At 44.5% G+C, this 20,845-nt stretch overlaps 1 protein-coding gene across 5 annotated transcripts in view; it reads right to left on the reverse strand.

The window, feature by feature from the left end:
• COL4A6 (collagen type IV alpha 6 chain) overlaps nucleotides 1-20,845 on the reverse strand; it is a 282,819-nt gene that overhangs the window by 53,398 nt on the left and 208,576 nt on the right. For 3 of the 5 annotated variants that reach the window (XM_026014914.2, XM_026014913.2, XM_072743212.1), the window contains 5 exons: nucleotides 14,357-14,491; nucleotides 13,079-13,123; nucleotides 6,055-6,171; nucleotides 2,788-2,856; nucleotides 1,103-1,138 (listed from right to left, as the gene is read on the reverse strand). In XM_026014914.2, coding sequence (XP_025870699.2) covers nucleotides 1,103-1,138; nucleotides 2,788-2,856; nucleotides 6,055-6,171; nucleotides 13,079-13,123; nucleotides 14,357-14,491 — 402 coding nt within the window. The remainder of the gene's footprint in view (nucleotides 1-1,102; nucleotides 1,139-2,787; nucleotides 2,857-6,054; nucleotides 6,172-13,078; nucleotides 13,124-14,356; nucleotides 14,492-20,845) is intronic. The other 2 variants (XM_072743211.1, XM_072743210.1) reach the window with 1 other exon arrangement.

The raw sequence follows: 20,845 nt of genomic DNA on the forward strand, positions 1-20,845 counted from the left end.
TTATCTAAATGATTTATCATGCCTGTGAACACTATAGACCAACACTGTACCTTTGTAAGCTGAGAAATGAATTCCTAGAAGCTATGCAGTGCCAACAGCATGGATGTGATTCTACATATGTAGTTAACAAGCCATCTCAGCTGGTGCTGTCCAGGGCTGGGGACCCATATGCCCTTGGTCCTCACCCTCCTCTGTTTGTGCTTGTGTGCATCCTGTCTCTTGCCTCCCCTCTTCTGACATTGCTCTCTGTTTAGAATGCTTCCACTGCTGGCCATCCCAAACATCACCCACACTTCTCAGAGGCTACCTTTCTCCATCTTAGATACAAAGTCTCCCATGAGATATATCTTTAGGTGGACGGTATCTCTTCCTCCAAGCTGGTGTGGGATTCTCATGCCATGGTCCCACTAGTTTTTCACATCTTGGTGTGTGTGTGTGTGTGTGTGTGTGTGTGTAGTCTTTCGGGGGGGGGGGGGAATTCAGAGACCATGTCTGCACTCTCCGGGATCGCTCAGAGTACTTTGTATCTAGTAGGAGCACAATATCGGAATGAAAGAAGAAAGGAAGGAACCCCAACTTAGGAAAGAAGGAAGAAAGAAGGAGCTTCTCTGAAGCCCCTTCAAAGGAAAGCGATGTGGCAACACAAAGAAATAGAAAGCCCTTATGAATACAATTCACGGCCTCTCATGGACTCCCTATTAAGAGTCCCCAAAAAGGAATTTCTAGATAGGATAGCTTTCACAGAAGAGCGTCCTGCCTTTTCTGTTTTACCCACAGTATTCTGAACACACAGGGAACAGTTAGCAGATGCTTGCTGGATGAAAGGCAAAATTCTTTTCTAATTCATCGCTGGGAGTATGCAGGTCCTCAGGCTAAAGGTTTGAAAGGCTGCCTCCTATGTCACTTGAGGGGGACAGTGGACTCTCTCAGAACTTTCTCACCTGGAAAAATGTCAACAGTGTGACCCATTCTACCTCAACTGTCTGGATTATCCTTGAGAATGCTTACAAAGACCTTCAAGCTGCCATAAAGAAAAATGCAAAGGGACCCGCAGTGATGGTCTACAGAACATTGAGACCTCCACACATAAGTAACAACTTACAATTATTCCATCCAGTCCAGGAAGCCCAGGCTCCCCCTGAGAAACAGACAAAGGCAGGACACTGAAGAGATTAATTAAGCCTGTGGTATTATTTCATGGATAACGGACCTACGCTTCACGGGCAGAAAAACGCATTGCTGATGCTTGGGCCTCCTCTGTCAAGGACTTGTGTTTTAAATAATGCATGAATTGGGCATATTCAACCACTTACTTTTTTTCCCCCCTTAGAAAAATCCGGACTCCAGAAGACACATATTATAGCCTTGGTTGAACAGGATTTCATATTTTACTTGGAGTAATTAATTTTCACCTTTGCTAGGAACTTATCAATTAGAAACTGCTTCTGTGGGCTGGTGATTCTCCTGCTCTTTTTGGAAGAAAGCAAAGCTACCTTCCCGTGTGCCTTCATCCCCAGAGAATCTGTGCCCATATGTATACAATGCAAATCAGACATTTCAAGGGAGAATCAACAGAGCATACAGTCTCTGATTACATTTTAATTACTTTGCAGCATCTTAAGCCACTGTTGTGAATCTGTAATGTAACCATCTTGTGGAAATTGCTGTGTTCCGCTGGGTCCAGGGTCTCTGTGATTTTTGGCAAAGCCACTCAATCAGCGTTTGTTATGACAATGGCTATATTTTGACACCTGCTAGTCTTACCCCCATTGGCTTATGGTCAAAAACCAGCTCTCTGCAGCATGGAAGGAGCACTGCCCAGGTTTTAGCTCTTCAGTAAACTGGCTATGTGAGCCTCAGCAAGTTGCATAGACTCAGTGTACCTCAGTTTTTCTATCTGTAAAATGAGCAACATGAAGCTGACAATCATGAGGTCCTTTCCAAATCTACCATTCTATCTTCCGCCGTGGAATCTAAGCCAAGAGCTCAAACCCTGTACCTTCTCCAGTTCTCAGCCACCCACCCTCATCACTGCCTTCCAAATTGATTCCCAGGGTTCCTGGTTCTGAGCGAACATGGGTGCATCCTTCCTTCAGATATTGGCACACAGATTCCCATCTGCTCCAGGGAAATGATGAGCTCACCTCCCACTCTGCAAGGGAATGGGGTCAATCATGTGGCACCAGAGTTTACTGAGGCACCCACAGGATACCAGGTAGCATATACCAAGAGTACAGTCACAAGAATACAGAAGGTTCTTATCAATTCTAGGAAAAGATGAAAGTTTCCAGCCAGCTGCAGAGTTGATGGGCAATTTTTGCAGACATCCAGGGGTCCTGCTAGGGTAATGGGCTGGTGTGCAGGTACAGAAAAGGGCAGGGCCAGGATCCTGGGCTGGTGGCCATGTCCAGATGGGCAGAGTCATTACATGGCTTCACACCAAGGTATGCAGACATCAAGGACTACAGAATAGACCAAAGGTATCTGCCTCCAGGAAATGTCTTGGCTTGTCAAAGGAAATTATACCCATGCAAACTGTTTGTTTGCTAATCTGTCTCCTATTTTTGGTCTAGATCCTACAAAACAAATCTCTTTGACAGTATGGTTGCAAACATTTCTGTCAGTGTTGCCACTACAAAAAGCTCTGGATCCCTTTTAAATCTAGCTTGGTCTGCTTCTTAAATAGAGACACAGATGCTAGTTCTGGAAATGTTTTTATTGGAGCCCAATCCCGGGGAACTCAACTTACAGCCAGTCTACTTAGCTGTCTGCCTTAGAGGCTCTTACCTTCATTCCTTTGAAAGTACCTTGGGCAAGGACAGGTTCACCTTTAGAGCCTTTCTGACCAGGAAGCCCCTGAATAAAAGAAGAAATGTTTGTGAAGACATGCACACACACACATACACACACAGAGTTTTGTTAACAGTATGATCTGATCAAATAAAGGAAACAACCGCGAGAGTCTGGAATTATGTGGTTTATTCTATGGCAGGATTGGCTGTGCTAAGGGGCAAAGTATATCCCCCAAACAGGTGCTGTGTCTCAAAGCCTGCTGTCCCAGCCCCCAAGTCAGAAGTCTGTAAAGGGATTAGAAAGTAGAAGACTTGGACTCTATTCAGAACACTGATCTGAACAACTGCATTTAACACATGTCATTCATAAGCCTATATATTGCTCACCTGCTCCACCCCTCACAGGTATGCTGCTGACAGATTATGCCTAGGCTCTGCCTAAGACAGAGGTTAGAGAACTTTATTGTAAAGAGCCAGATAGTAAATAATTTGGGCTTTGTGGGCCATATCTGGGCTCTGTCTTCTATCCTTCTTCTCTTCCCCCACACAAACTTTTAAAAATATAAAACCAAGCCACATGTCAAGAGTTACACGGGCCAGTTTGCAGCCCTCTGGTTTTAGAGATATCTACAAAACCAACTCCATCCTAGGCTTCTGCCACAAAACCTACCTCAGCTTCAACGCCTGTCTAAGAGGCTGGTGTGTCTCCCTGTTAACGTGGAGAACATGTTAAAAGTACACCAAACCTGACTATCAACCAGACTGTTAAATAATTCTGTAGCAGATGCTGGCTAATGTCTGCTAAATGTGATCCTCCTGGGGAAAATCAGTGTCCCTGTGCCTAAGGGGAAGTCAGGATTAGTACTGGAGGTAGGACTAAGCTTTGGGGACTGAAGAACAAGGTGGTTCCAGAAGCACCTTCTTTCCTAACACTTCCCATTCCTTATTCTCATGGCCACTCCTTTCATCAAAGAAGCTTGACAGAATATCCACTTGAGATTCAGCAAGGTTAGTAAGGGTTCAGCTTAGTAAAATAAATGCCCAAGTTCCTATTTAGGCTTAAGGGGAGGTGTAGGGACAGGACTAGGTTTTACCCTTGTCTCCTTGGCTGTCAGGGGATGTTTATTACCTCAAGATTTCTTTTCTCCCTCTTGGGGGCAGCATTTCCTTACTTTGCTGGATTTCCATTCACTTAACACAGATGTGATTTGCTCTCCTCTTCTGTTGCCATGGCACCATTTGGAGGCCTTTGTGACTCAAACAGCTCATACTATGTTGGTAAGATGTTTCTTCCACCCCCACCCCCGCTGCATATTGGTTTGGTCTTTAGATGTCAAGGTCCTTTATGCCCATCCGAGAATCTGAGGCTTGTGCTTTGTCTGTCTCACTTTCCTACACATATACCCATACCCACAACTCAGTCACCGAAGGCAGTGGTGCTGCTCTCCCAATAAAATGTTAATTAAATAACACTTCAATGAATATTGGGTGCATATATCTTTTTGAATTATTGTTTTTGTTTTCTTGGTATAAATACCCAGATATGGAAATAACCTAAGTGTTCATCGATGGATGAATGGATGAAGAAGATGTCACACACACACACACACACACACACACACACACACTGGAATACTACTCAGCTGTAAAAAAGAATGAAATCTTGCCATTTGCAACAATGTAGATGGAACTTAAGGGCATTATGCTAAATGAAATAAGTCAGACAGAGAGAGACAAATACTATATGATGTCACTTATGTGTGGAATCAAAAGCAAAACCAAAACAAATGAAAAAATCAGACAAAAGAAATCTCAGATACAGAGAACAGATTAGTGGTTGCCAGAGGGGAGACTGGTAAGGGGATGGGTGAAATGGCCAAAGGGGATAGACAGGTACAAACTTCCAGTTACCAAATAAGGAAGTCATGGGGATATCATGTACAGTGTGGTGACTACAGTAAATAATATACTTTTAAAATATTTTATTTTTAAGTAGTCCCTACACCTTAACGTGGGGCTCGAAATTACAATCCTGAGATCAAGAGTTGTGCACTCCACTGATTGAGCTAGCCAGGTGCCCCTAGAGTAAATAATATTTTATTGTGTACCAGAGAGTTATGAAGGAGGAGACCTTGAAGGTTCTCATCATAAGAAAAAAGATTTGTCACTCTGTATGGTGACAGGTGGTAACTAGACTTATTGTGGTGATCATCTTGCAATGTACACAAATATCAGATCATTATGTTGTACACCTGAAACTAAGATAAGGTTAGCTGTCAATAATATTTTAATAATAACAAAAAAGGAACATGGTACAGCACTGGAATCAGACATATTGAAAAAAGCCAATTAATTAATGTAGCTATGGAATCTAATAGTATGATTTCTAGCTAAATATATCACCTCAGTACCCTTAGTAACTTAGATTATTTCAAGTAAGGTTGGTAATGGGCTTGAAGGTATTATTTTTCTCTTTCCAGTCTCTTGTAAAAGAAGCCTTGCAAAAGCATGGTATCTATTACATATCCTTTAGATCAAAATATTTGAGCCCTACCTGGATGAATGGAATTAATGTGGTGACACCAGGATCTAATAAATGCTTTATCAATCCCAGAACCAAGGGTTATGGGGTGAGATGGAGGGGAGGGTGGCAAACTATGTCAATGTAGAGTAAGGATTCTCAATTATTTCTCACTATGGACGCTTTAGGACAGATGATTCCTTGATGTTGGGGGGGAGGTGTACTGTGCTAGTAGCATACCCCAAGGTGTGGCAGCCAAAAATGTCACTAGTAACTGCCAAATGTCCTTTGGGGTGGGGAATCAATCTTGGTTAGGAATCACTGGTTTAGACCAAGCTTGCCAAGTCCTTTGGGTCACTATCAGTCCTATGATCCCATGTGATCCTTCCAAGTACTGCATCTTCCAATATCATCTGATGTGGGAACACATCAAATAGCCCAAGTGCGTACTTTGCTCTGAACTTTACTAGTCCTTTAACAATTTTGCCAACTCTGAAAGCACCATTTGGAAAAAAAATCACCCTCTAAGTAGCAGAGCACGTGTACACTTCCTGCAACTGGTATTCTTCTTCAGACTTTTTAATGTTGTTATGCTGTCAGCATAGGCTCCTGCATTGGACAAGGGGCTACAGTGGTTGCCCTACACTGATGCTGAATGAGATGTCCATAAAAGCAGGAAAAGAGCACACTGGGAGGCAAAGAAAGCCATTTGGAAAAATGTACAAAGATCTGGCAACGTACAGGTGGTCCGAGAAGCCCAGGATAGCCATTAGGGCCTGGATATCCGACAGCTCCTTGAGTTCCATTACAACCATCCAGGCCAGGTGGGCCTCTGGGCCCTGGCTGTCCAGGGTGACCCTGTTCAGAGAGAAAAGAAAAGATCAAGTCAGCCACAGAACTCATAACTATTCTAACAAGCTCCATAATAAGAGAAACCAAGTATGCTGCCCAACTCTGGCTCCTTGTCCATTCCCTTAGCCATATGAGGACTATGCTTTTGTAAGCTTTCCTTCATAGTCAGGTGTATGGAGCTGATGACAGCTTAGTGTTACCCCTCCCCACAAAGGATCGATGCTTTGATAGGACCTGTGCTAAAACCAGAGGGATCAAGCCTGAAGAGATGGGAGACACAGAGTGGGAAATTCATCTTCCCTGGGTACAAAGATGTACTAAGATAGGGCTTTGCTTGCTGGTAGCTGAAGTGCTACCACCAGGGAATCATATCAGGCCTTGGGATGGTAGAATAGACTGGAGCCCAGGCAGCCTGGCATGGCTTTTGGTATTATAAAAGCCTGGGGCCTTTTTATGGCTCTGCCTAGGAAATGCTGCTGGCTTTTGGTCCACAGAACAGAATCCGTTTCCACAGCACCACCTCTCTGAAAAAGCTGCTTGGCCAAAAATAAGCAAGTCTTGGAAAAATCATACTTCCAGTCTTATTGAGTCACTATCATGTCTGGCTATGGCTCCAGTTAGGGAACTATACTTTTTCCTCTTCTCCATACTTGCTACTGAGGCACTTGTTTTTCCAGGGAATTAGCAATCATTCACATAATTGATCAGAATTCAATACTTTTCCAGAGTTGAGTTCCCATAGTGCATAGAGTCCACCTTTTTGTAGGGAATAGATCTTTTTAAATCTATTAAAAGTGGGTTACGTGCTGGGCAGGGAGCAAAGAGATGACCTGAAAGACCAGCAGTCTGGACGGGTCAATAAAAGGTAGACTCCTACCCTCCCATTTACACTTTTCAAAGCCCATCATGGATATTTAATAATTTGAGGAAAACAAGCCATGCATTCAAAACTCAACTTTTCAAATTATTAGGGGAAATAAGCTTTGGTTAGATTCTTATTGAGGAAATGCTCCATAGGATTTTGATTCCTTTTTTTTAAAAAAAAGATTTTATTTATTTATTCATGAGAGACACAGAGAGAGGCAGAGACATAGGCAGAGGGAGAAGCAGGCTCCCTGTGGGGAGCCTGATGCAGGGCTCCATCCCAGGACCCCAGGACCCCAGGATCATGACCTGAGCCAAAGGCAGACGCTCAACCACTGAGCCACCCAGGTGCCCTTTGATTCATTTTCATTGTCACTATAGTGGTAGGAGATAGTCTATTGATGCAAGAGCATGAATTTAGACTGCTGGACTCATGGAATACTAAGAATGGAAGAATGGTCAATAAACTTATTTTCACAATACACGTGCTGCAATCTGTGCCTGCCCAGACTCAGGTGATGAATTTTAGCTGCATGGGGGAAACCAAGACAGCTTACTAAGCCATTAACATGTTATTTCCCCCCCCCTTTTTTTTTTAAGATTTTACTTATTCATGAAAGAGGGAGAGAGTGAGGCAGAGACATAGGCAGAGGGAGAAGAAGGCTCCATGCAGGAAATCCAATGTGGGACTCAATCCTGGGATTCCAGGATCATGCCCTGAGCCAAAGACAGACGCTCAACCACTGAGCCACCCAGGTGTCCCAACATGTTATTCCCAAATGAGATGGCCATTCTTGTTTGCCCTGAAGATCTACGATCTACCTTCCCCAGATCCTGTTGCCTTGGGTGGCTGACTTTTATGAACAGTGCCGCCGAGGCTCCCTTTCCCTCTGTCTCCCAGTTGTATTTGGTCACTGGGAGACACAGGCAGAAGATGAAAGAATGGGGGGAGGAGAAAGAGCACAGATTGTTTATTTCCCACATGCCCTCCCTCCTTGGCCATATTGCTGACAATGGCCACATTGGTCTACAAGTCTTAGCTCTCCTTGAGCAGCAACTACTCCAGGTCCAACAGGGGTCCAGTGTTACCATTCTTTCTTTCCTCTTTGGGCCTAGGGGAGGCCAAAGCTTTGTGTCAGCTGCTTTGCGATCCATTGTAGTTCCCCTGAATCATGCCTACATCCTTGACATATACCATTCATGCCATCCTGTTCAGTTAACCCTTTCAGGTAGAGTGTCTATTCCTGGGATCCTGATCGCCACTTTAAAATATCCCAGCCATCATTTGCTTCAACATGGATAGAACTGGAGGGTATTATGCTGAATGAAGTAAGTCAAACGGAGAAGGACAAACATTACATGGTTTCATTAATTCGGGGAATATAAAAAATAGTGAAAGGGATTAAAGGGGAAAGGAGAGAAAATGAGTGGGAAATATCAGAGAGGGTGACAGAACATGAGAGACTCCTAACTCTGGGAAATGAACAAGGAGTAGTGGAAGGGGAAGTGGGTGGGGGGATGGGGTGGCTGGGTGACGGGCACTGAGGGGGGCACCTGATGGGATGAGCACTGGGTTTTATGCTATATATTGGCAAATAGAACTCCAATAAAAAATATACAAAAAAAAAAGATTCAACTTGGAAAAAAATAAAATAAAATATCCCAGCCAAATGTGCTAGGGGTTATCTTGTTCAACTGGGTAACAGAGATGAGTTAAGGCAAGACAACAGGCTGACTCAGTACTAGGGACCTCCTTACTCCTAAGGCCTTGGTTCTGTTTGAAACCCAAACCTCTGCCTGGCTTCTTACCCTCTTGGTACCCACATTTTTTTTTATTTTTATAAATTTATTTTTTATTGGTGTTCAATTTGCCAACATATAGAATAACACCCAGTGCTCATCCCGTCAAGTGCCCACCTCAGTGCCCGTCACCCAGTCACCCCCACCCCCCACCCACCTCCCCTTCCACCACCCCTAGTTGGTTTCCCAGAGTTAGGAGTCTTTCATGTTCTGTCTCCCTTTCTGATATTTCCCACTCATTTTTTCTCCTTTCCCCTTTACTCCCTTTCACTATTTTTTATATTCCCCAAATGAATGAGACCATATAATGTTTATCCTTCTCTGATTGACTTATTTCACTCAGCATAATACCCTCCAGTTCCATCCACGTTGAAGCAAATGGGTACCCACATTTTTTTTTACTTGGATCCCAATCCTGTAGTTTTCTTGCCTGAATTCCTTTTTTAAATAAATAAAATAAAATAAATAAAATCTTTAAAAACAAGTTTATGATTAAAATTAAACAAGGTTAAGCTTTCTATGTAGGAGCTCAATAAACAGGCAGTCTTCTTCTCCCAGGCAAGTCAGCAAGGATAAACAACTGGCAACTGGGCTGAACTCTAATATTCTATCTATCTATCTATCTATCTATCTATTTATTTTTATTTTATTTTATTTTTTTAATTTTTATTTATTTATGATAGTCACAGAGAGAGAGAGAGAGGCAGAGACACAGGCAGAGGGAGAAGCAGGCTCCATGCACCGGGAGCCCGATGTGGGATTCGATCCCGGGTCTCCAGGATCGCGCCCTGAGCCAAAGGCAGGCGCCAAGCTGCTGCGCCACCCAGGGATCCCCTCTATTTATTTTTAAAAAGATTTTATTTATTCATGAGAGACAGAGAGAGGCAGAGACATAGGCAGAGAGAGAAGCAGGCTCCCTGCAGTGAGCCTGATGTAGGACTCCATCCCAGGACACTGGGATCACCAAAGTGTCCCACTGGGATCAGCCAAAGGCAGATGCTCAGCCACTGAGCCATCCAGGTGTCCCTCTATCTCCTTTTAATTCTCAGTAGTACCACAGTATTTCTGGCACCTTGCCCCTTCTGGTTTTAGCTAGTGATTTTACCTATGTGTGTGCTAGCTTTCAAAGAGAACATAGCTCTTTGAGGGAGGAAACCAGGATTCTGTACAACTGCAAGGCACCAAACATACAGAAAAAGAAGATGCGCTGTAATCTGTAAAAACAGTGTTTCTCAGAAACCAGATTTCAAAGGAAGAATTTCCATTTGGCGAGTGGTATGTATGTGTTCACTTTGAAAGATATATAAATCTGGTGTGTTCATTTACAAGTCGCTAGGAAGGGAAATTTTTGAGATGAACTCCATGAGAAAAGCTAAACATACGTTGCAAAGGACAACTTGCAAACTTCTGCTCCCAACTTGGGTGAACTGGAAGCATTTGATAAACATACATTTCTTGTGGGTGCCAACAGCCCCAAGCTGTGATTTCATTAAAAACCGCTGTGATTGGGATCCCTGGGTGGCGCAGCGGTTTGGCGCCTGCCTTTGGCCCGGGGCGCGATCCTGGAGACCCGGGATCGAATCCCACGTCAGGCTCCCGGTGCATGGAGCCTGCTTCTCCCTCTGCCTGTGTCTCTGTCTCTCTCTCTCTCTCTCTCTCTGTGACTATCATGAATAAATAAATAAAATCTTAAAAAAAAACAAACCGCTGTGATTTCATTAAAAACCGCAATCCTGCCGCCCCGAGTCTACATTATTCTCATGTTGAATATCTTGATGAATGCTTGTCTGTCCATTCTCCCAACTGGTTGCTATGCCCCTTGGTGCACAGAAACTACCCACATGACAGCAAAAATGGAGTTTGGGGACAAAAATCAGTGATGCCTATGTTGGCAATCAGCCGATATTAAGTAGGGCATCAGATTTGTGCAGCCATCCAGTTTAGTAAAGATGGGCTGAGGAAGCTGTTGGTTTTAGCTGCCAGATGTTGAGCAAAATAATGAGTCTGGCTGGGCCAAAGGTCTCTATGTTTTCCCGTGTCTGAAAGAGTCCTGCCAGTCTGACGACTGTTGCTTTTGCAGGCACTAAAGGTTGGAATCAATCCCTCAAATATTTCTAGTGTTCCTAGTATATGGTGAATTCAGCCCTGGGGTTTCTGAGGCCTCTGAGTGGAGCAGAAGATGTATTCTGTGATTTCAAGAAAGCTAGATAAGACCATCACTACAAGACCACTAATAAATACCACGGGCCATATGTAATAAGGAGCTAGAGTGCATGGAATGGACACCAAGGACTCTTAGGAGATTAGGGATGGAAGGGATATGTAAGCAGTAAACAGTAGGTGCCCAATAAATATATTTTGAACAGCAGGAAGAGAGGGAAGGAATAAGGAAGAAAAATTTCATGGAGTAAGAGAGGCTTGGAGCCTGGAGCTGAAGCAATCAATAGTCAGAAGAAAACAGATACAACCTTTGGTCAAGAGAGGGGCCAACAGGGTGGGGACTTCCATTGGGAGCAGCCCATTCATTTGGAGGAATCTGGACACCTGTGCCTCATCCTCCCAAGCAATGAAGCCAAGGAGAGAAATGATCAATTCCTACAAGCCCTAGGGCTCTCCTGGCCACAAGCTGGAGGCAGAAGCATCCACCTGGATGCTGGGGCATGTTCCAGTTCAGGATGGGAATCAGCCTCTGTATCATGGGATGTGCTTCCTTTCAGCCCCCATTAAAAAGAGACTACAGGAGGAAGGGCATATTACTGCTGCAAGCTCCAAATCCCCCACTCAGCTCCACAGGAGGAATGGAAGAGGTGCTCTCCGGCTTTCTAGTTTTCCTACCTGCTGGCTCCCGGGAGACATACAATCTGAGTGGAGACTCAAGATGGAGTGCAGATAGGAACAGAGTAAGGGGAAAATGCCAGAGGATGTCATAAAAGGACAGCCAGCCCCATCCATTCATTTCCCTGCTGGCCCATTTTGGGACATTTTGCAGACTCTGCACTTGAATAAAATGCAGAATTCTGATGGCCCATTTGTCGATACATATAACAAATACAAGGAAATGAGACTTCTGTCCTCAAACTCTAAAAATGTATATTAGATCTGGAAAGAAAATGGGTCAGATGATAATTTTTTTGAGGGTAGATCCATGTGCTTTTCCTCTATCCCTGGAGTAGAGCGACAGTACTTAGCAGGGGCATGAGAAACACCTACAGATCAGCAAAGAGATTGAAGCCCCCTTCCTTGATACTGGATGATAATTCGGTATCACGTAAGAAGTTGTTAAGTCGAGGGTTCGCCAAACTGTGCTTAGATATGGTTCAGAAGAAGCCCTTAGAGGTTGTTGGAAGGATAAAAGCAGTCTCTAAGACTTCCCTCAGACAAAGAAACTCTACTCTTTCCTGATCCGTATGCTGAGCTTCCGCACATTGTGTCTTCTCTTAAACAAGACTAAAAACCACTGCTACAAATGAACACAGCCCAGGCTAAAGATTAAATATATAGACACGTGCCAAAAGGCAGAGCTCAACACTGGTAGCAGCAAGTTGCAAATACTGTATTTTAAAGGCTGGCATTTAAAATGTTAGTCACGGACTCTCCAGTGGCTGGATGAGTGGGGATACAGGGTAAAACTGGAGAAACCCAGGGGTCAGCCTAGATGAAATGGGAACAGGAGATGTCTGTAAGCTCCAATTCCTTACTTATCTCCAGCAAAACCGGGTCCTCAGGATAAAGGGAAGGGGCTGTCTCCGCATGATCTTTGGAATAGTCAGTAGCTCTGTAAAAACTAAAGGGACATTCACTGTGAAATGAGATAAGGCTGAAGAGAACAAATTATGGGAATGAAATGTATCAAGATACCACTAAGTATTTTTCTAATTTCATGTATCCTCTTAATATTCTTTTTTTCCCTTAATTTTCTTAATATGAGTATGCATGCACTGTGGTATGTATCTCCACACATCATCCCCAATGGAAGCTCCCCTCAGCCCACAAGACTGTACTTATTGTGCCTAAGATGTTGATGGTCAAGCCTGCACATGGCCCAGCCAGCTAATTTAGTGCCACCTGTAACTAAATTCCTGGGAAAGTATGTGTAACCACTTCTCTTCACACCTCATCATGTGCATCTCAACATTTGACCCGGAAACACACTGGCATGAAACAAGATGTGGTGAAGGCCAAGATGCTTATGCTGTAAAAAACGCAACCTAGAAGAGGTATTGAAAAATGCCTCTGTGGACATACTCACCGGAATCCCATTGATGCCGAGAAAGCCAGGCACTCCCATGGGGCCCTAGAAAAAAGAAGTAAGAAGAGGAACATAAGAGACAATCGAATTGATCTCCTCTAGATTCAGTGGGTTCATTCATATGATCCATGACCTAAGTTGCTAAGTGTTGTGTACCTCCCTTGCCACATTGTGTCACCCTGCTCCCTACTCCAGGTCCAGATGACTGACTTACCTCTAACCAAGGTCTTAAATGTGTCTATGTTCTGAGATCAGTTTTAATCTTAAGCAATGTAGTACAAGACCTAAAACAATGGCTTGATATTACACACTACTTTGACATCTGGGGAAACTGGGAGGGCCTCTAAAGGCCTAGCCACAAGTTCCCCTGTCCACTCTGCCCCCATAAATAAGGTCTCCTAGGCAAGTGGCCATCCTTATCAAACAGCAGGTGCAGTTCCTGCTTATCCCTGAGTTGTGGTTTCCAGTTCCCTGATGGCCCACTGAATTATTCAAACAAGCCAACCACATCCTCCCTCAGGAACCAACAGGCACCTTGCCTTTTTGATACTACAAAGTCTGCCTCCCACAGCCCCTTCTGGTTTATTCTGTTCCAGAGTGCAACCCCTCATGTGGCCCTGCATGATGTGTGGTGTCCTTCTCCCCTGGGGTGTGAGTATATGTGACTAATAAACCTGCTGTCAATCTCTTCCATCCAGTATCAGGTGTCATGTCTTCTGCCATCCCCAGAACCTTAGGGTGGGAATCCCTCCCTTAACAATAGGTGAATAGGAGGTGATTAAAATCTGCAGGGAACCTAAACTAAGCTGCTAAACCCAGCCAGCTACCATGACATGATCAATCTCCTTTTTTGCATCTCTTTCCCTATCTTTGTGGCCCAGATTGCTCCCAAGCATTCTGAAACCTTGCTTCCCAGTCTCCTTCCTTGGATTCCTGATTTCTCTTGCCCATCTGATTGAACTTCTGACCCATGTCCACCTCAAACCCACCTGAAATCCCACCCCAGCAAGCCCACTTATCTAGCATATAGCCAACACCTGCACTTGATGGCTGGCTGGCCATGGAGTCTCTCTAGAAATGAGTCAATCCATTAGCTATCACCAAGCCTGTCTCATATTAAGGTTTGTAGGCTGGCACCAAGGTACTCAGGATTAGTATTATTTCCATAAATGAATAGAACTGGGATTTAGAACCTTTCACCTTCATACCTGTGGTCCATTACCCAAAGAAAAATCAAGCTCTGGTGTTTTTGTTTTTGTTTTGTTTTGTTTTGTTTACCTTATCTCCTTTTGGTCCATATGGTCCCAGGGGGCCTGGGGAGCCCCTTTCTCCTTTCAACCCTGCTAAACCACTAGGGCCGACAAATCCTTGAGGACCCGTTGGACCTTGAATTCCGATTGGCCCTGGTTGCCCCTAAGATGGAGAGAAGGGGTGCAATTAGCCAAAAGGGGGATTAACAGTCAACACTTCCTATTTTCCCATGCACAGAGAACACTGTCATCACGTCACTAAATAATTTTAGCTTAGAGACTTGTAAAGCATGCCAAAGTTCCAGGCACAGATCAGAAAAGGCTTTTTTCGGGGCTGCTAAGCTTATTTGGATAGAACATATTTTATAAGCACATTTAATAAGATTCATGTGCACCAAGATCCTTCAACTTTGTACTTCTTAGGAGATTAGTTATTCAGGCAGGATAATATTGTCCTCTTCCTAGTTAATGCCAGGCCATCCATCAGATTGTCAAAATAGTGTAGGAACAGAACAGAACACGATGCTGGAGAGCATCGTGACATTTTATAATTCACATTCAAATGGCCAACCCCATACTTGCAGTGAAGTCCAGAAATGGCTATGCCTAAAGAACACTGCCTCGGGGGTCCAAAGAGGGGAGAACCCAGAAACCCATGGGCTGACCAACCTGTGAAAGCTCATCTTTGCTGGCAGATCCCAGGGCCCCATCGCTATAACTGGAAACAGATGCTTACAGGGACAAGACATGTGGGCACACATACACACACACATGGTTTATTTGTTCCTTCTCTATTTCTCTCCCTCTCCTTTCAACCCACCATCTGTAGAGTGTTGAATGTGTAAAATTCAAGAAGCCTGAGAATATCCATTAAGTATCAATTATGATAGCAAGAGGGAGCAGCTTGGGGATTTTGAATGTGCTAGTTATAAAGTGTCTGTAACAATTAAGTCTGAGAGTTCAGGCTGACATTTCAAAGCTGACCGAGACAGAGAATTAACCCCAGTGGGTGCAACACAGGCGGGCTAGTCTATCATTTAGAACAAATCTCAGTAGGTACTGAATATTCTTTGGCAGAAAAATGAAAAGCATTTTTAATGTGCATTACCTCTCGGAGAACACAACGTCAATACCAGGTAGAAAGCCTGTTTTCATAAACACTTTCTGTTTCCACCTCACGGCCCTTTTACTAACTGTCTGCAATTTCCTACAGATCTGGGAAAAACTCTGAAAAGCCCATTAGACATGCCCTTTAGTATTCACCTTCAAGGGTTACTTTTTAAAAGCTGCAAACAGGACAGATGCTTTACATAGTGGGTAGAGTCAAGTACGAGAGATGCAAATGGTCACCTGCTGTGCGGGGTGGTGGGAGTAAAAGTTCCAGTGTCAATTAGGCCCACGAAGACAAGGACTCATCATGCAAAGAAGTACAGAGATGCTCTTCCCAAGGAGATGCAATTTTTGGGGGGTGCCATATACCACTCAACCTTCTCCAGCACCCAGCATATGGCCTATAAGGGTGCTGGGCCGCAGGCTGCTTAATGGGCTTATTTCTGGCATGACAAGGTAGGACCATGAACTTTTACTTTTTATGCTCTTAGCTTCCACTGGAATTTTGTTTATAATGATTCTGTTATTTATTACTCTTGTAGGTTTTTACTGTACAAAATGAAACAAAATAAAATGAAAAAGAAAAAGAAAAAGATTTTTCAAAAATGCCAGGGTGTTGAGGATTAATGAAGCAGTCTCCAATGGGCCTAGCTTTCAAGACTAATGTACACAAAACTAGAGCAAACAGCATAAGTCCAGAATAGAGCCTAAGTGATGCAAGAACACAAAGAAAGGGTTGGCCATGGAGCATTGGGAAATGCTTACATTCTGCCCACGGCTGGGGTGGGGAGGGTCATGGCCCCCCACTGGAAAGGCTGAGTGGGCTCCAACTGAGGCAGGCCTGGAAAGCAAGGAAGGAAATTCGAAGACTTGGTAGAGTAGCACATAGCAAACCCTCAGAGGTTTGGGGACAAGGGACTGATGGGAGGAAAGCAGCCTTGCAGGGCTGAAACTCATCAATGAGCATTCAGGAGAACATGTGTGTGTCAGCATGAGGCCAGGGCAGCCTGCCTGAGGCTGGAAGAAGGGAGATAGATAAGAACCAGCTGTTGGGGGAGGAGGAGACTGGTTAGTGGGAGGATAAGGGGGCAAGCTGGGCTTACTAAGGCCATGTTATTACTATCAGAGAGGATGCAGGCAGGGCACTGAATGCTTGACCCAATCTGAGCCCTACCCAAAGCTTTCCCACATCAAGGGATGGGAGGTAGAGAGCATGATAAAACACTGAACTGAGAGAGCAGATTTTGGTATGGCCCAATTCCCATCTTGCTCACATCACTAGAGCCGGAGCAGTGCCTGGCATGGGCACATGGGCTGGCACACTCCAACACTGGTCTCTTGCCTCTGTGAGCACATGCTCAGCCAGAGTAACCCAGGAGAGGTAGGAGTGCAGTGATTCTAGGGCTGGATTTAACAGGAAATCTGATTACATCCAGAAAAGGCAGGATTCCCTGGCCCACTCCCTTCCTCTTGGCTGGCTAGCCATGCTGGTGAGCTTAAAGTGAGTCTTGTCAAGAACTCATGGATTCTTTGGATTCAAATTTTTTTCCAAAGGGGCTTCTGAAATAGCAGCCCTTGGGGGAATGCATATCTCTGAGGTACAGCCTCTGGGCTGGCCCCAGCTAGAAACCTCTCAGACCCCACCCAAGGGCCAGAAAGGGAGTCCTGGAGGATGTCTCGAGGCCTCTGAGGTATTACTGGCCTAGAATCGCCTCCTCACTGTGGTGCCAGGCCCTTCTGGGGCCAGCAGCCATGGGATACGAGACAAGGAATCTTCCTACCCACCCTGGTCCTGCCAAACAGTGGCGCAGAGCACCAGAAACGGATGAGGATGGCAAAGAAAAGAAACGAGAGATGCATTTTTCTGTGGGTTGCTTTGTCAGCCATCTCTCAATATGCTTACTCTGTGCTTCCAGCTATATGTCCTTTTTTGGCTCATCTTCGGAGCACAGGGTTTCTTTCGCTATGTCCACTCTACTACTGAAGCTTAAGACTAAATCAATGATAAGGGACTCCTGAGTGGCTCAGTGGTTGAGCATCTGCCTTTGGCTCAGGTCATGATCCTGGGGTACTGGGATCGAGTCTCACATCTGCTCCCCGTGGGGAGTCTGCTTCTCCCTCTGCCTATGTCTATACATCTCTCTCTATGTCTCTCATGAATAAATAAATAAAATCTTTTAAAAAATAAAAATAAAAAAATAAATGATGAGCTGCCTTTTTTTTTTTTGTCCTCCAAAGAAGCTATAGGTGGCACTTTTCATACTGGCCAGCAGAGGGCAGTGTGAGAACACAGTGGCTGCAGATAAGCCGGTGGGTGGGTGGGCCTCTCTCACTCCAAATAAAAAGAAATCAAACCGGTGTCAGAGAAGTCACAGAATGTTCGAGCAGAAGAGGCCCATGGAGACCATTTCATCTAGGTTCTGTTTTATACATGGGGGAGAAAAGAGGCCGAGAGAAGGGGTAGGACTTGTTCGGGTCACATAGCTAGTGAGGAAAACAGCATGGGACTCAAACCAGACTGCCTGCTGCCAGCATGTGGCTCTTTCCCTGTTTGCCAGCAGCAGATGTCCTAGGGGGTCCTTGAGGCTGCCCCCCTTACCCCGGACCCGCCCCTGGGACTGTCCGCATCAGTAGGCTATGGCGGCCAGATGCTCACACATCATTTCGTTCTTCCTAACTCTGATAATTTCATAGAACCAATCTGAGACACCATCACTGTTTGGACTGTTTGCAGAATTTCAATGGGCTTGGACCAATGCCCTGCCCTGATACATGTCATTTATTTTGGCAAATAGACCCAGACAGGGCAGAAGGGACTCCTCCAAGTCTTTCCAACAAGCTCTCCTGCCTCCATCTGCTAGAGATTTTAAATACGCACAACAGGGTCTAATCGTCAAGAGACTGAGCTGGGACTTGTGTCTGAGGCCTGGAACTGCAGTGCCTGCCTGAAGCCTGGGCTGGCTGCCTCCCGCTGACCACAGTGCACGGAGGTTTTGTATGCAGTTTCAGGTCACCTTAGATCAGATCACACCCACAGCTCCAGCCACATAACTGGGGTATCAGGCCCAGAAATGGGTCCAATATAAAAGACAGCAGTCCTTCCTTATTCATGGCTATATGTTTCACCGTGACCTCTGGTGGTTTCCTGAAACTGCAGATACACCAAACCTCTATGTGTGTGTGTGTGTGTATGTGTGTGTGTGTGTGTGTGTATGTGTGTGTGTGTATGTGTGTGTGTGTACATATCTTTTTTTTCTTTTTCCCTGTACATACATACATACATACCCAGGATCAAATTTAGTTTGTAAACTAGGCACAAACAAGATTTACAATAATAAAATAGAATAATCAGTAGCAATTTATTGTCATGGAAGTTCTGTGAAGGTGGTCTCTCTCTCTCTCTCTCTCTCTCAAAATACCTTACTGTCCTATACTCACCCTTCTTGTGATGATATAAGATGGTAAAATGCCTGTATGTTGAGATGAAGTGAGGGGATCGATGTAGGCTCTGTGATGTGGCATTAGGGCTACTAGTGACCTTATGACCACAGGTCAGAAGGAGGACTGTATGCTTCAGGGCCATGGTTGACCACAGGTAACTGAAACCATGGAAAGCAAAACCATGGATGGGGAGACTCGTGTAGTACACCTGCACAGAAATAGCATCTAAGAATCTTAAAAGCACCCACCTCAGACTAGGTACAATTGTGAGATGGAGAGGGGACTGGCTTTTCCTTATTAGGTCCCTTTCCATCTTCATAGCCCTCCTTGAAATTTCCAATGTCCTTCTCCCATAAAATTAAAATTTATGGCTACGGAAGAATCTGAAACTCATTCCCACTGAGGCATAAATGACTGACAACAACTTAGAGGTTTACTTCTCCCCAAGGGAATTTGTATTTTAATGGAGAGCAAAGCATTAAGCTAGGGGATGCAAATGATGTCTATGAAGCATAAGGGAAAAAGGGAGTGTGTACAGGCTTCCCTAAGGATCCAACCATAGAGCAGGAGGTGATGTGGTGCTGTTACCTGGTATCATGGTGCTGGGTCTGGAATCAGATCTGGAGTCAAATCTCCTTACTGCTATTTAAGAACTAGGTGATCTTGGACAAGTGACTTCACCACTAAGTTTCCAGAGCTCTGAGAGATAGTCGCTCCTGTGTAAGGTTATTGTAAGCATTTAAGTGGGTTAATGAATGTAAACACCCTGGCAGGTAGCTTGAAAGCATCAGTTCCCTTTCCTCATTAGGTACCATTTACGGTAAAATGGAGAAGTTATGATTGAGTGCTTTTAATGTTCCTTTACTTAAGTTAGAGTGGGAGATGCACACATAGCATTGAGAAACTCTCTTTGGGGCAGTGGTGTGTGCCCAGGAATGAATAAGCATATATGCTAGCACCCCACATCTGTGAGAGCATTCTCCCCCCCAACCCCTTATTTAGAGTTTGTGTCCTGGCTCTTCTGGGCACTCAGCTCTTTAGTGTCTGCTCATCGTCCTAAAGGAATTTTCTCTACATGCTAATGACTCCCCAATCTGAAACTCCAGCCCTGCTTTCTCTTCTTAGTGTGCCAGATCCTTATAACCAATGGCTTACTGGGACTCTCCACCTGGATATTCCATCCCAAACTCAACATGACCAAAGCTGAACTCATCATCTTCTTCTCAACCCCATTCCCTAAACCAGCTCCTTCCTCTGGAGTCAATGGAACTAACTCCACAAATGACAGTCAATCCACAAAGTTGACCAAAGCAGAAACCCAAGAGTTCTCCATGACTTCTCTTCCATCATCTTTCACATCCAATCCACCAGCAAGGACTGTCAATTCCACCTCCAAAAATACAACTTAAACTTGTCCATTTCTCTCTATTCCCATGGTTTTCATCCAGGTCTTCCTCATGTCTCCCCTATAGTATTGTCACAGCCTCGCAACTGGTCTTCCATCCTCCAATCTTTCTTTACTTTCTCTTAGCATCCTGCCACAGGGCCTTTGTATATGTTTCTGCTCTCCTGGTTAGCTCCTATTTATCATTCAGGCTCTAATAAAGATATTAGCTCCTCCAGGGGCACCTGAGTGGCTTATTTGGTTAAGTGTCTGACTCTTGATGTCAGCTTAGGTTATGATCTAAAGGTCATGAGATTGATCCCTTCATTGAGCCCTGCATCAGGTCCCATGCTGGTTATGGAGCCTGCTTAAGATTCTCTCTCTCCCTCTACCCCTCACCTCCTCTTGCTCACCACTTGCACATGCTCTCTCTGTCTAAAAAAATAAAAAATGTAAAAGATAACAGATCCTCTAGGGAGCCCTCCATAATTGCTCCAACCCCCACAGAATGGGCTAGATTGCTTATTTGTGTCTATACCCCACAGCAGATTAGTTCCTTAAGGACGAGTCCTGTGTCTTATT

Source organism: Vulpes vulpes, chromosome X (assembly GCF_048418805.1).
Source record: "Vulpes vulpes isolate BD-2025 chromosome X, VulVul3, whole genome shotgun sequence".
Lineage (NCBI taxonomy): Eukaryota > Metazoa > Chordata > Mammalia > Carnivora > Canidae > Vulpes > Vulpes vulpes.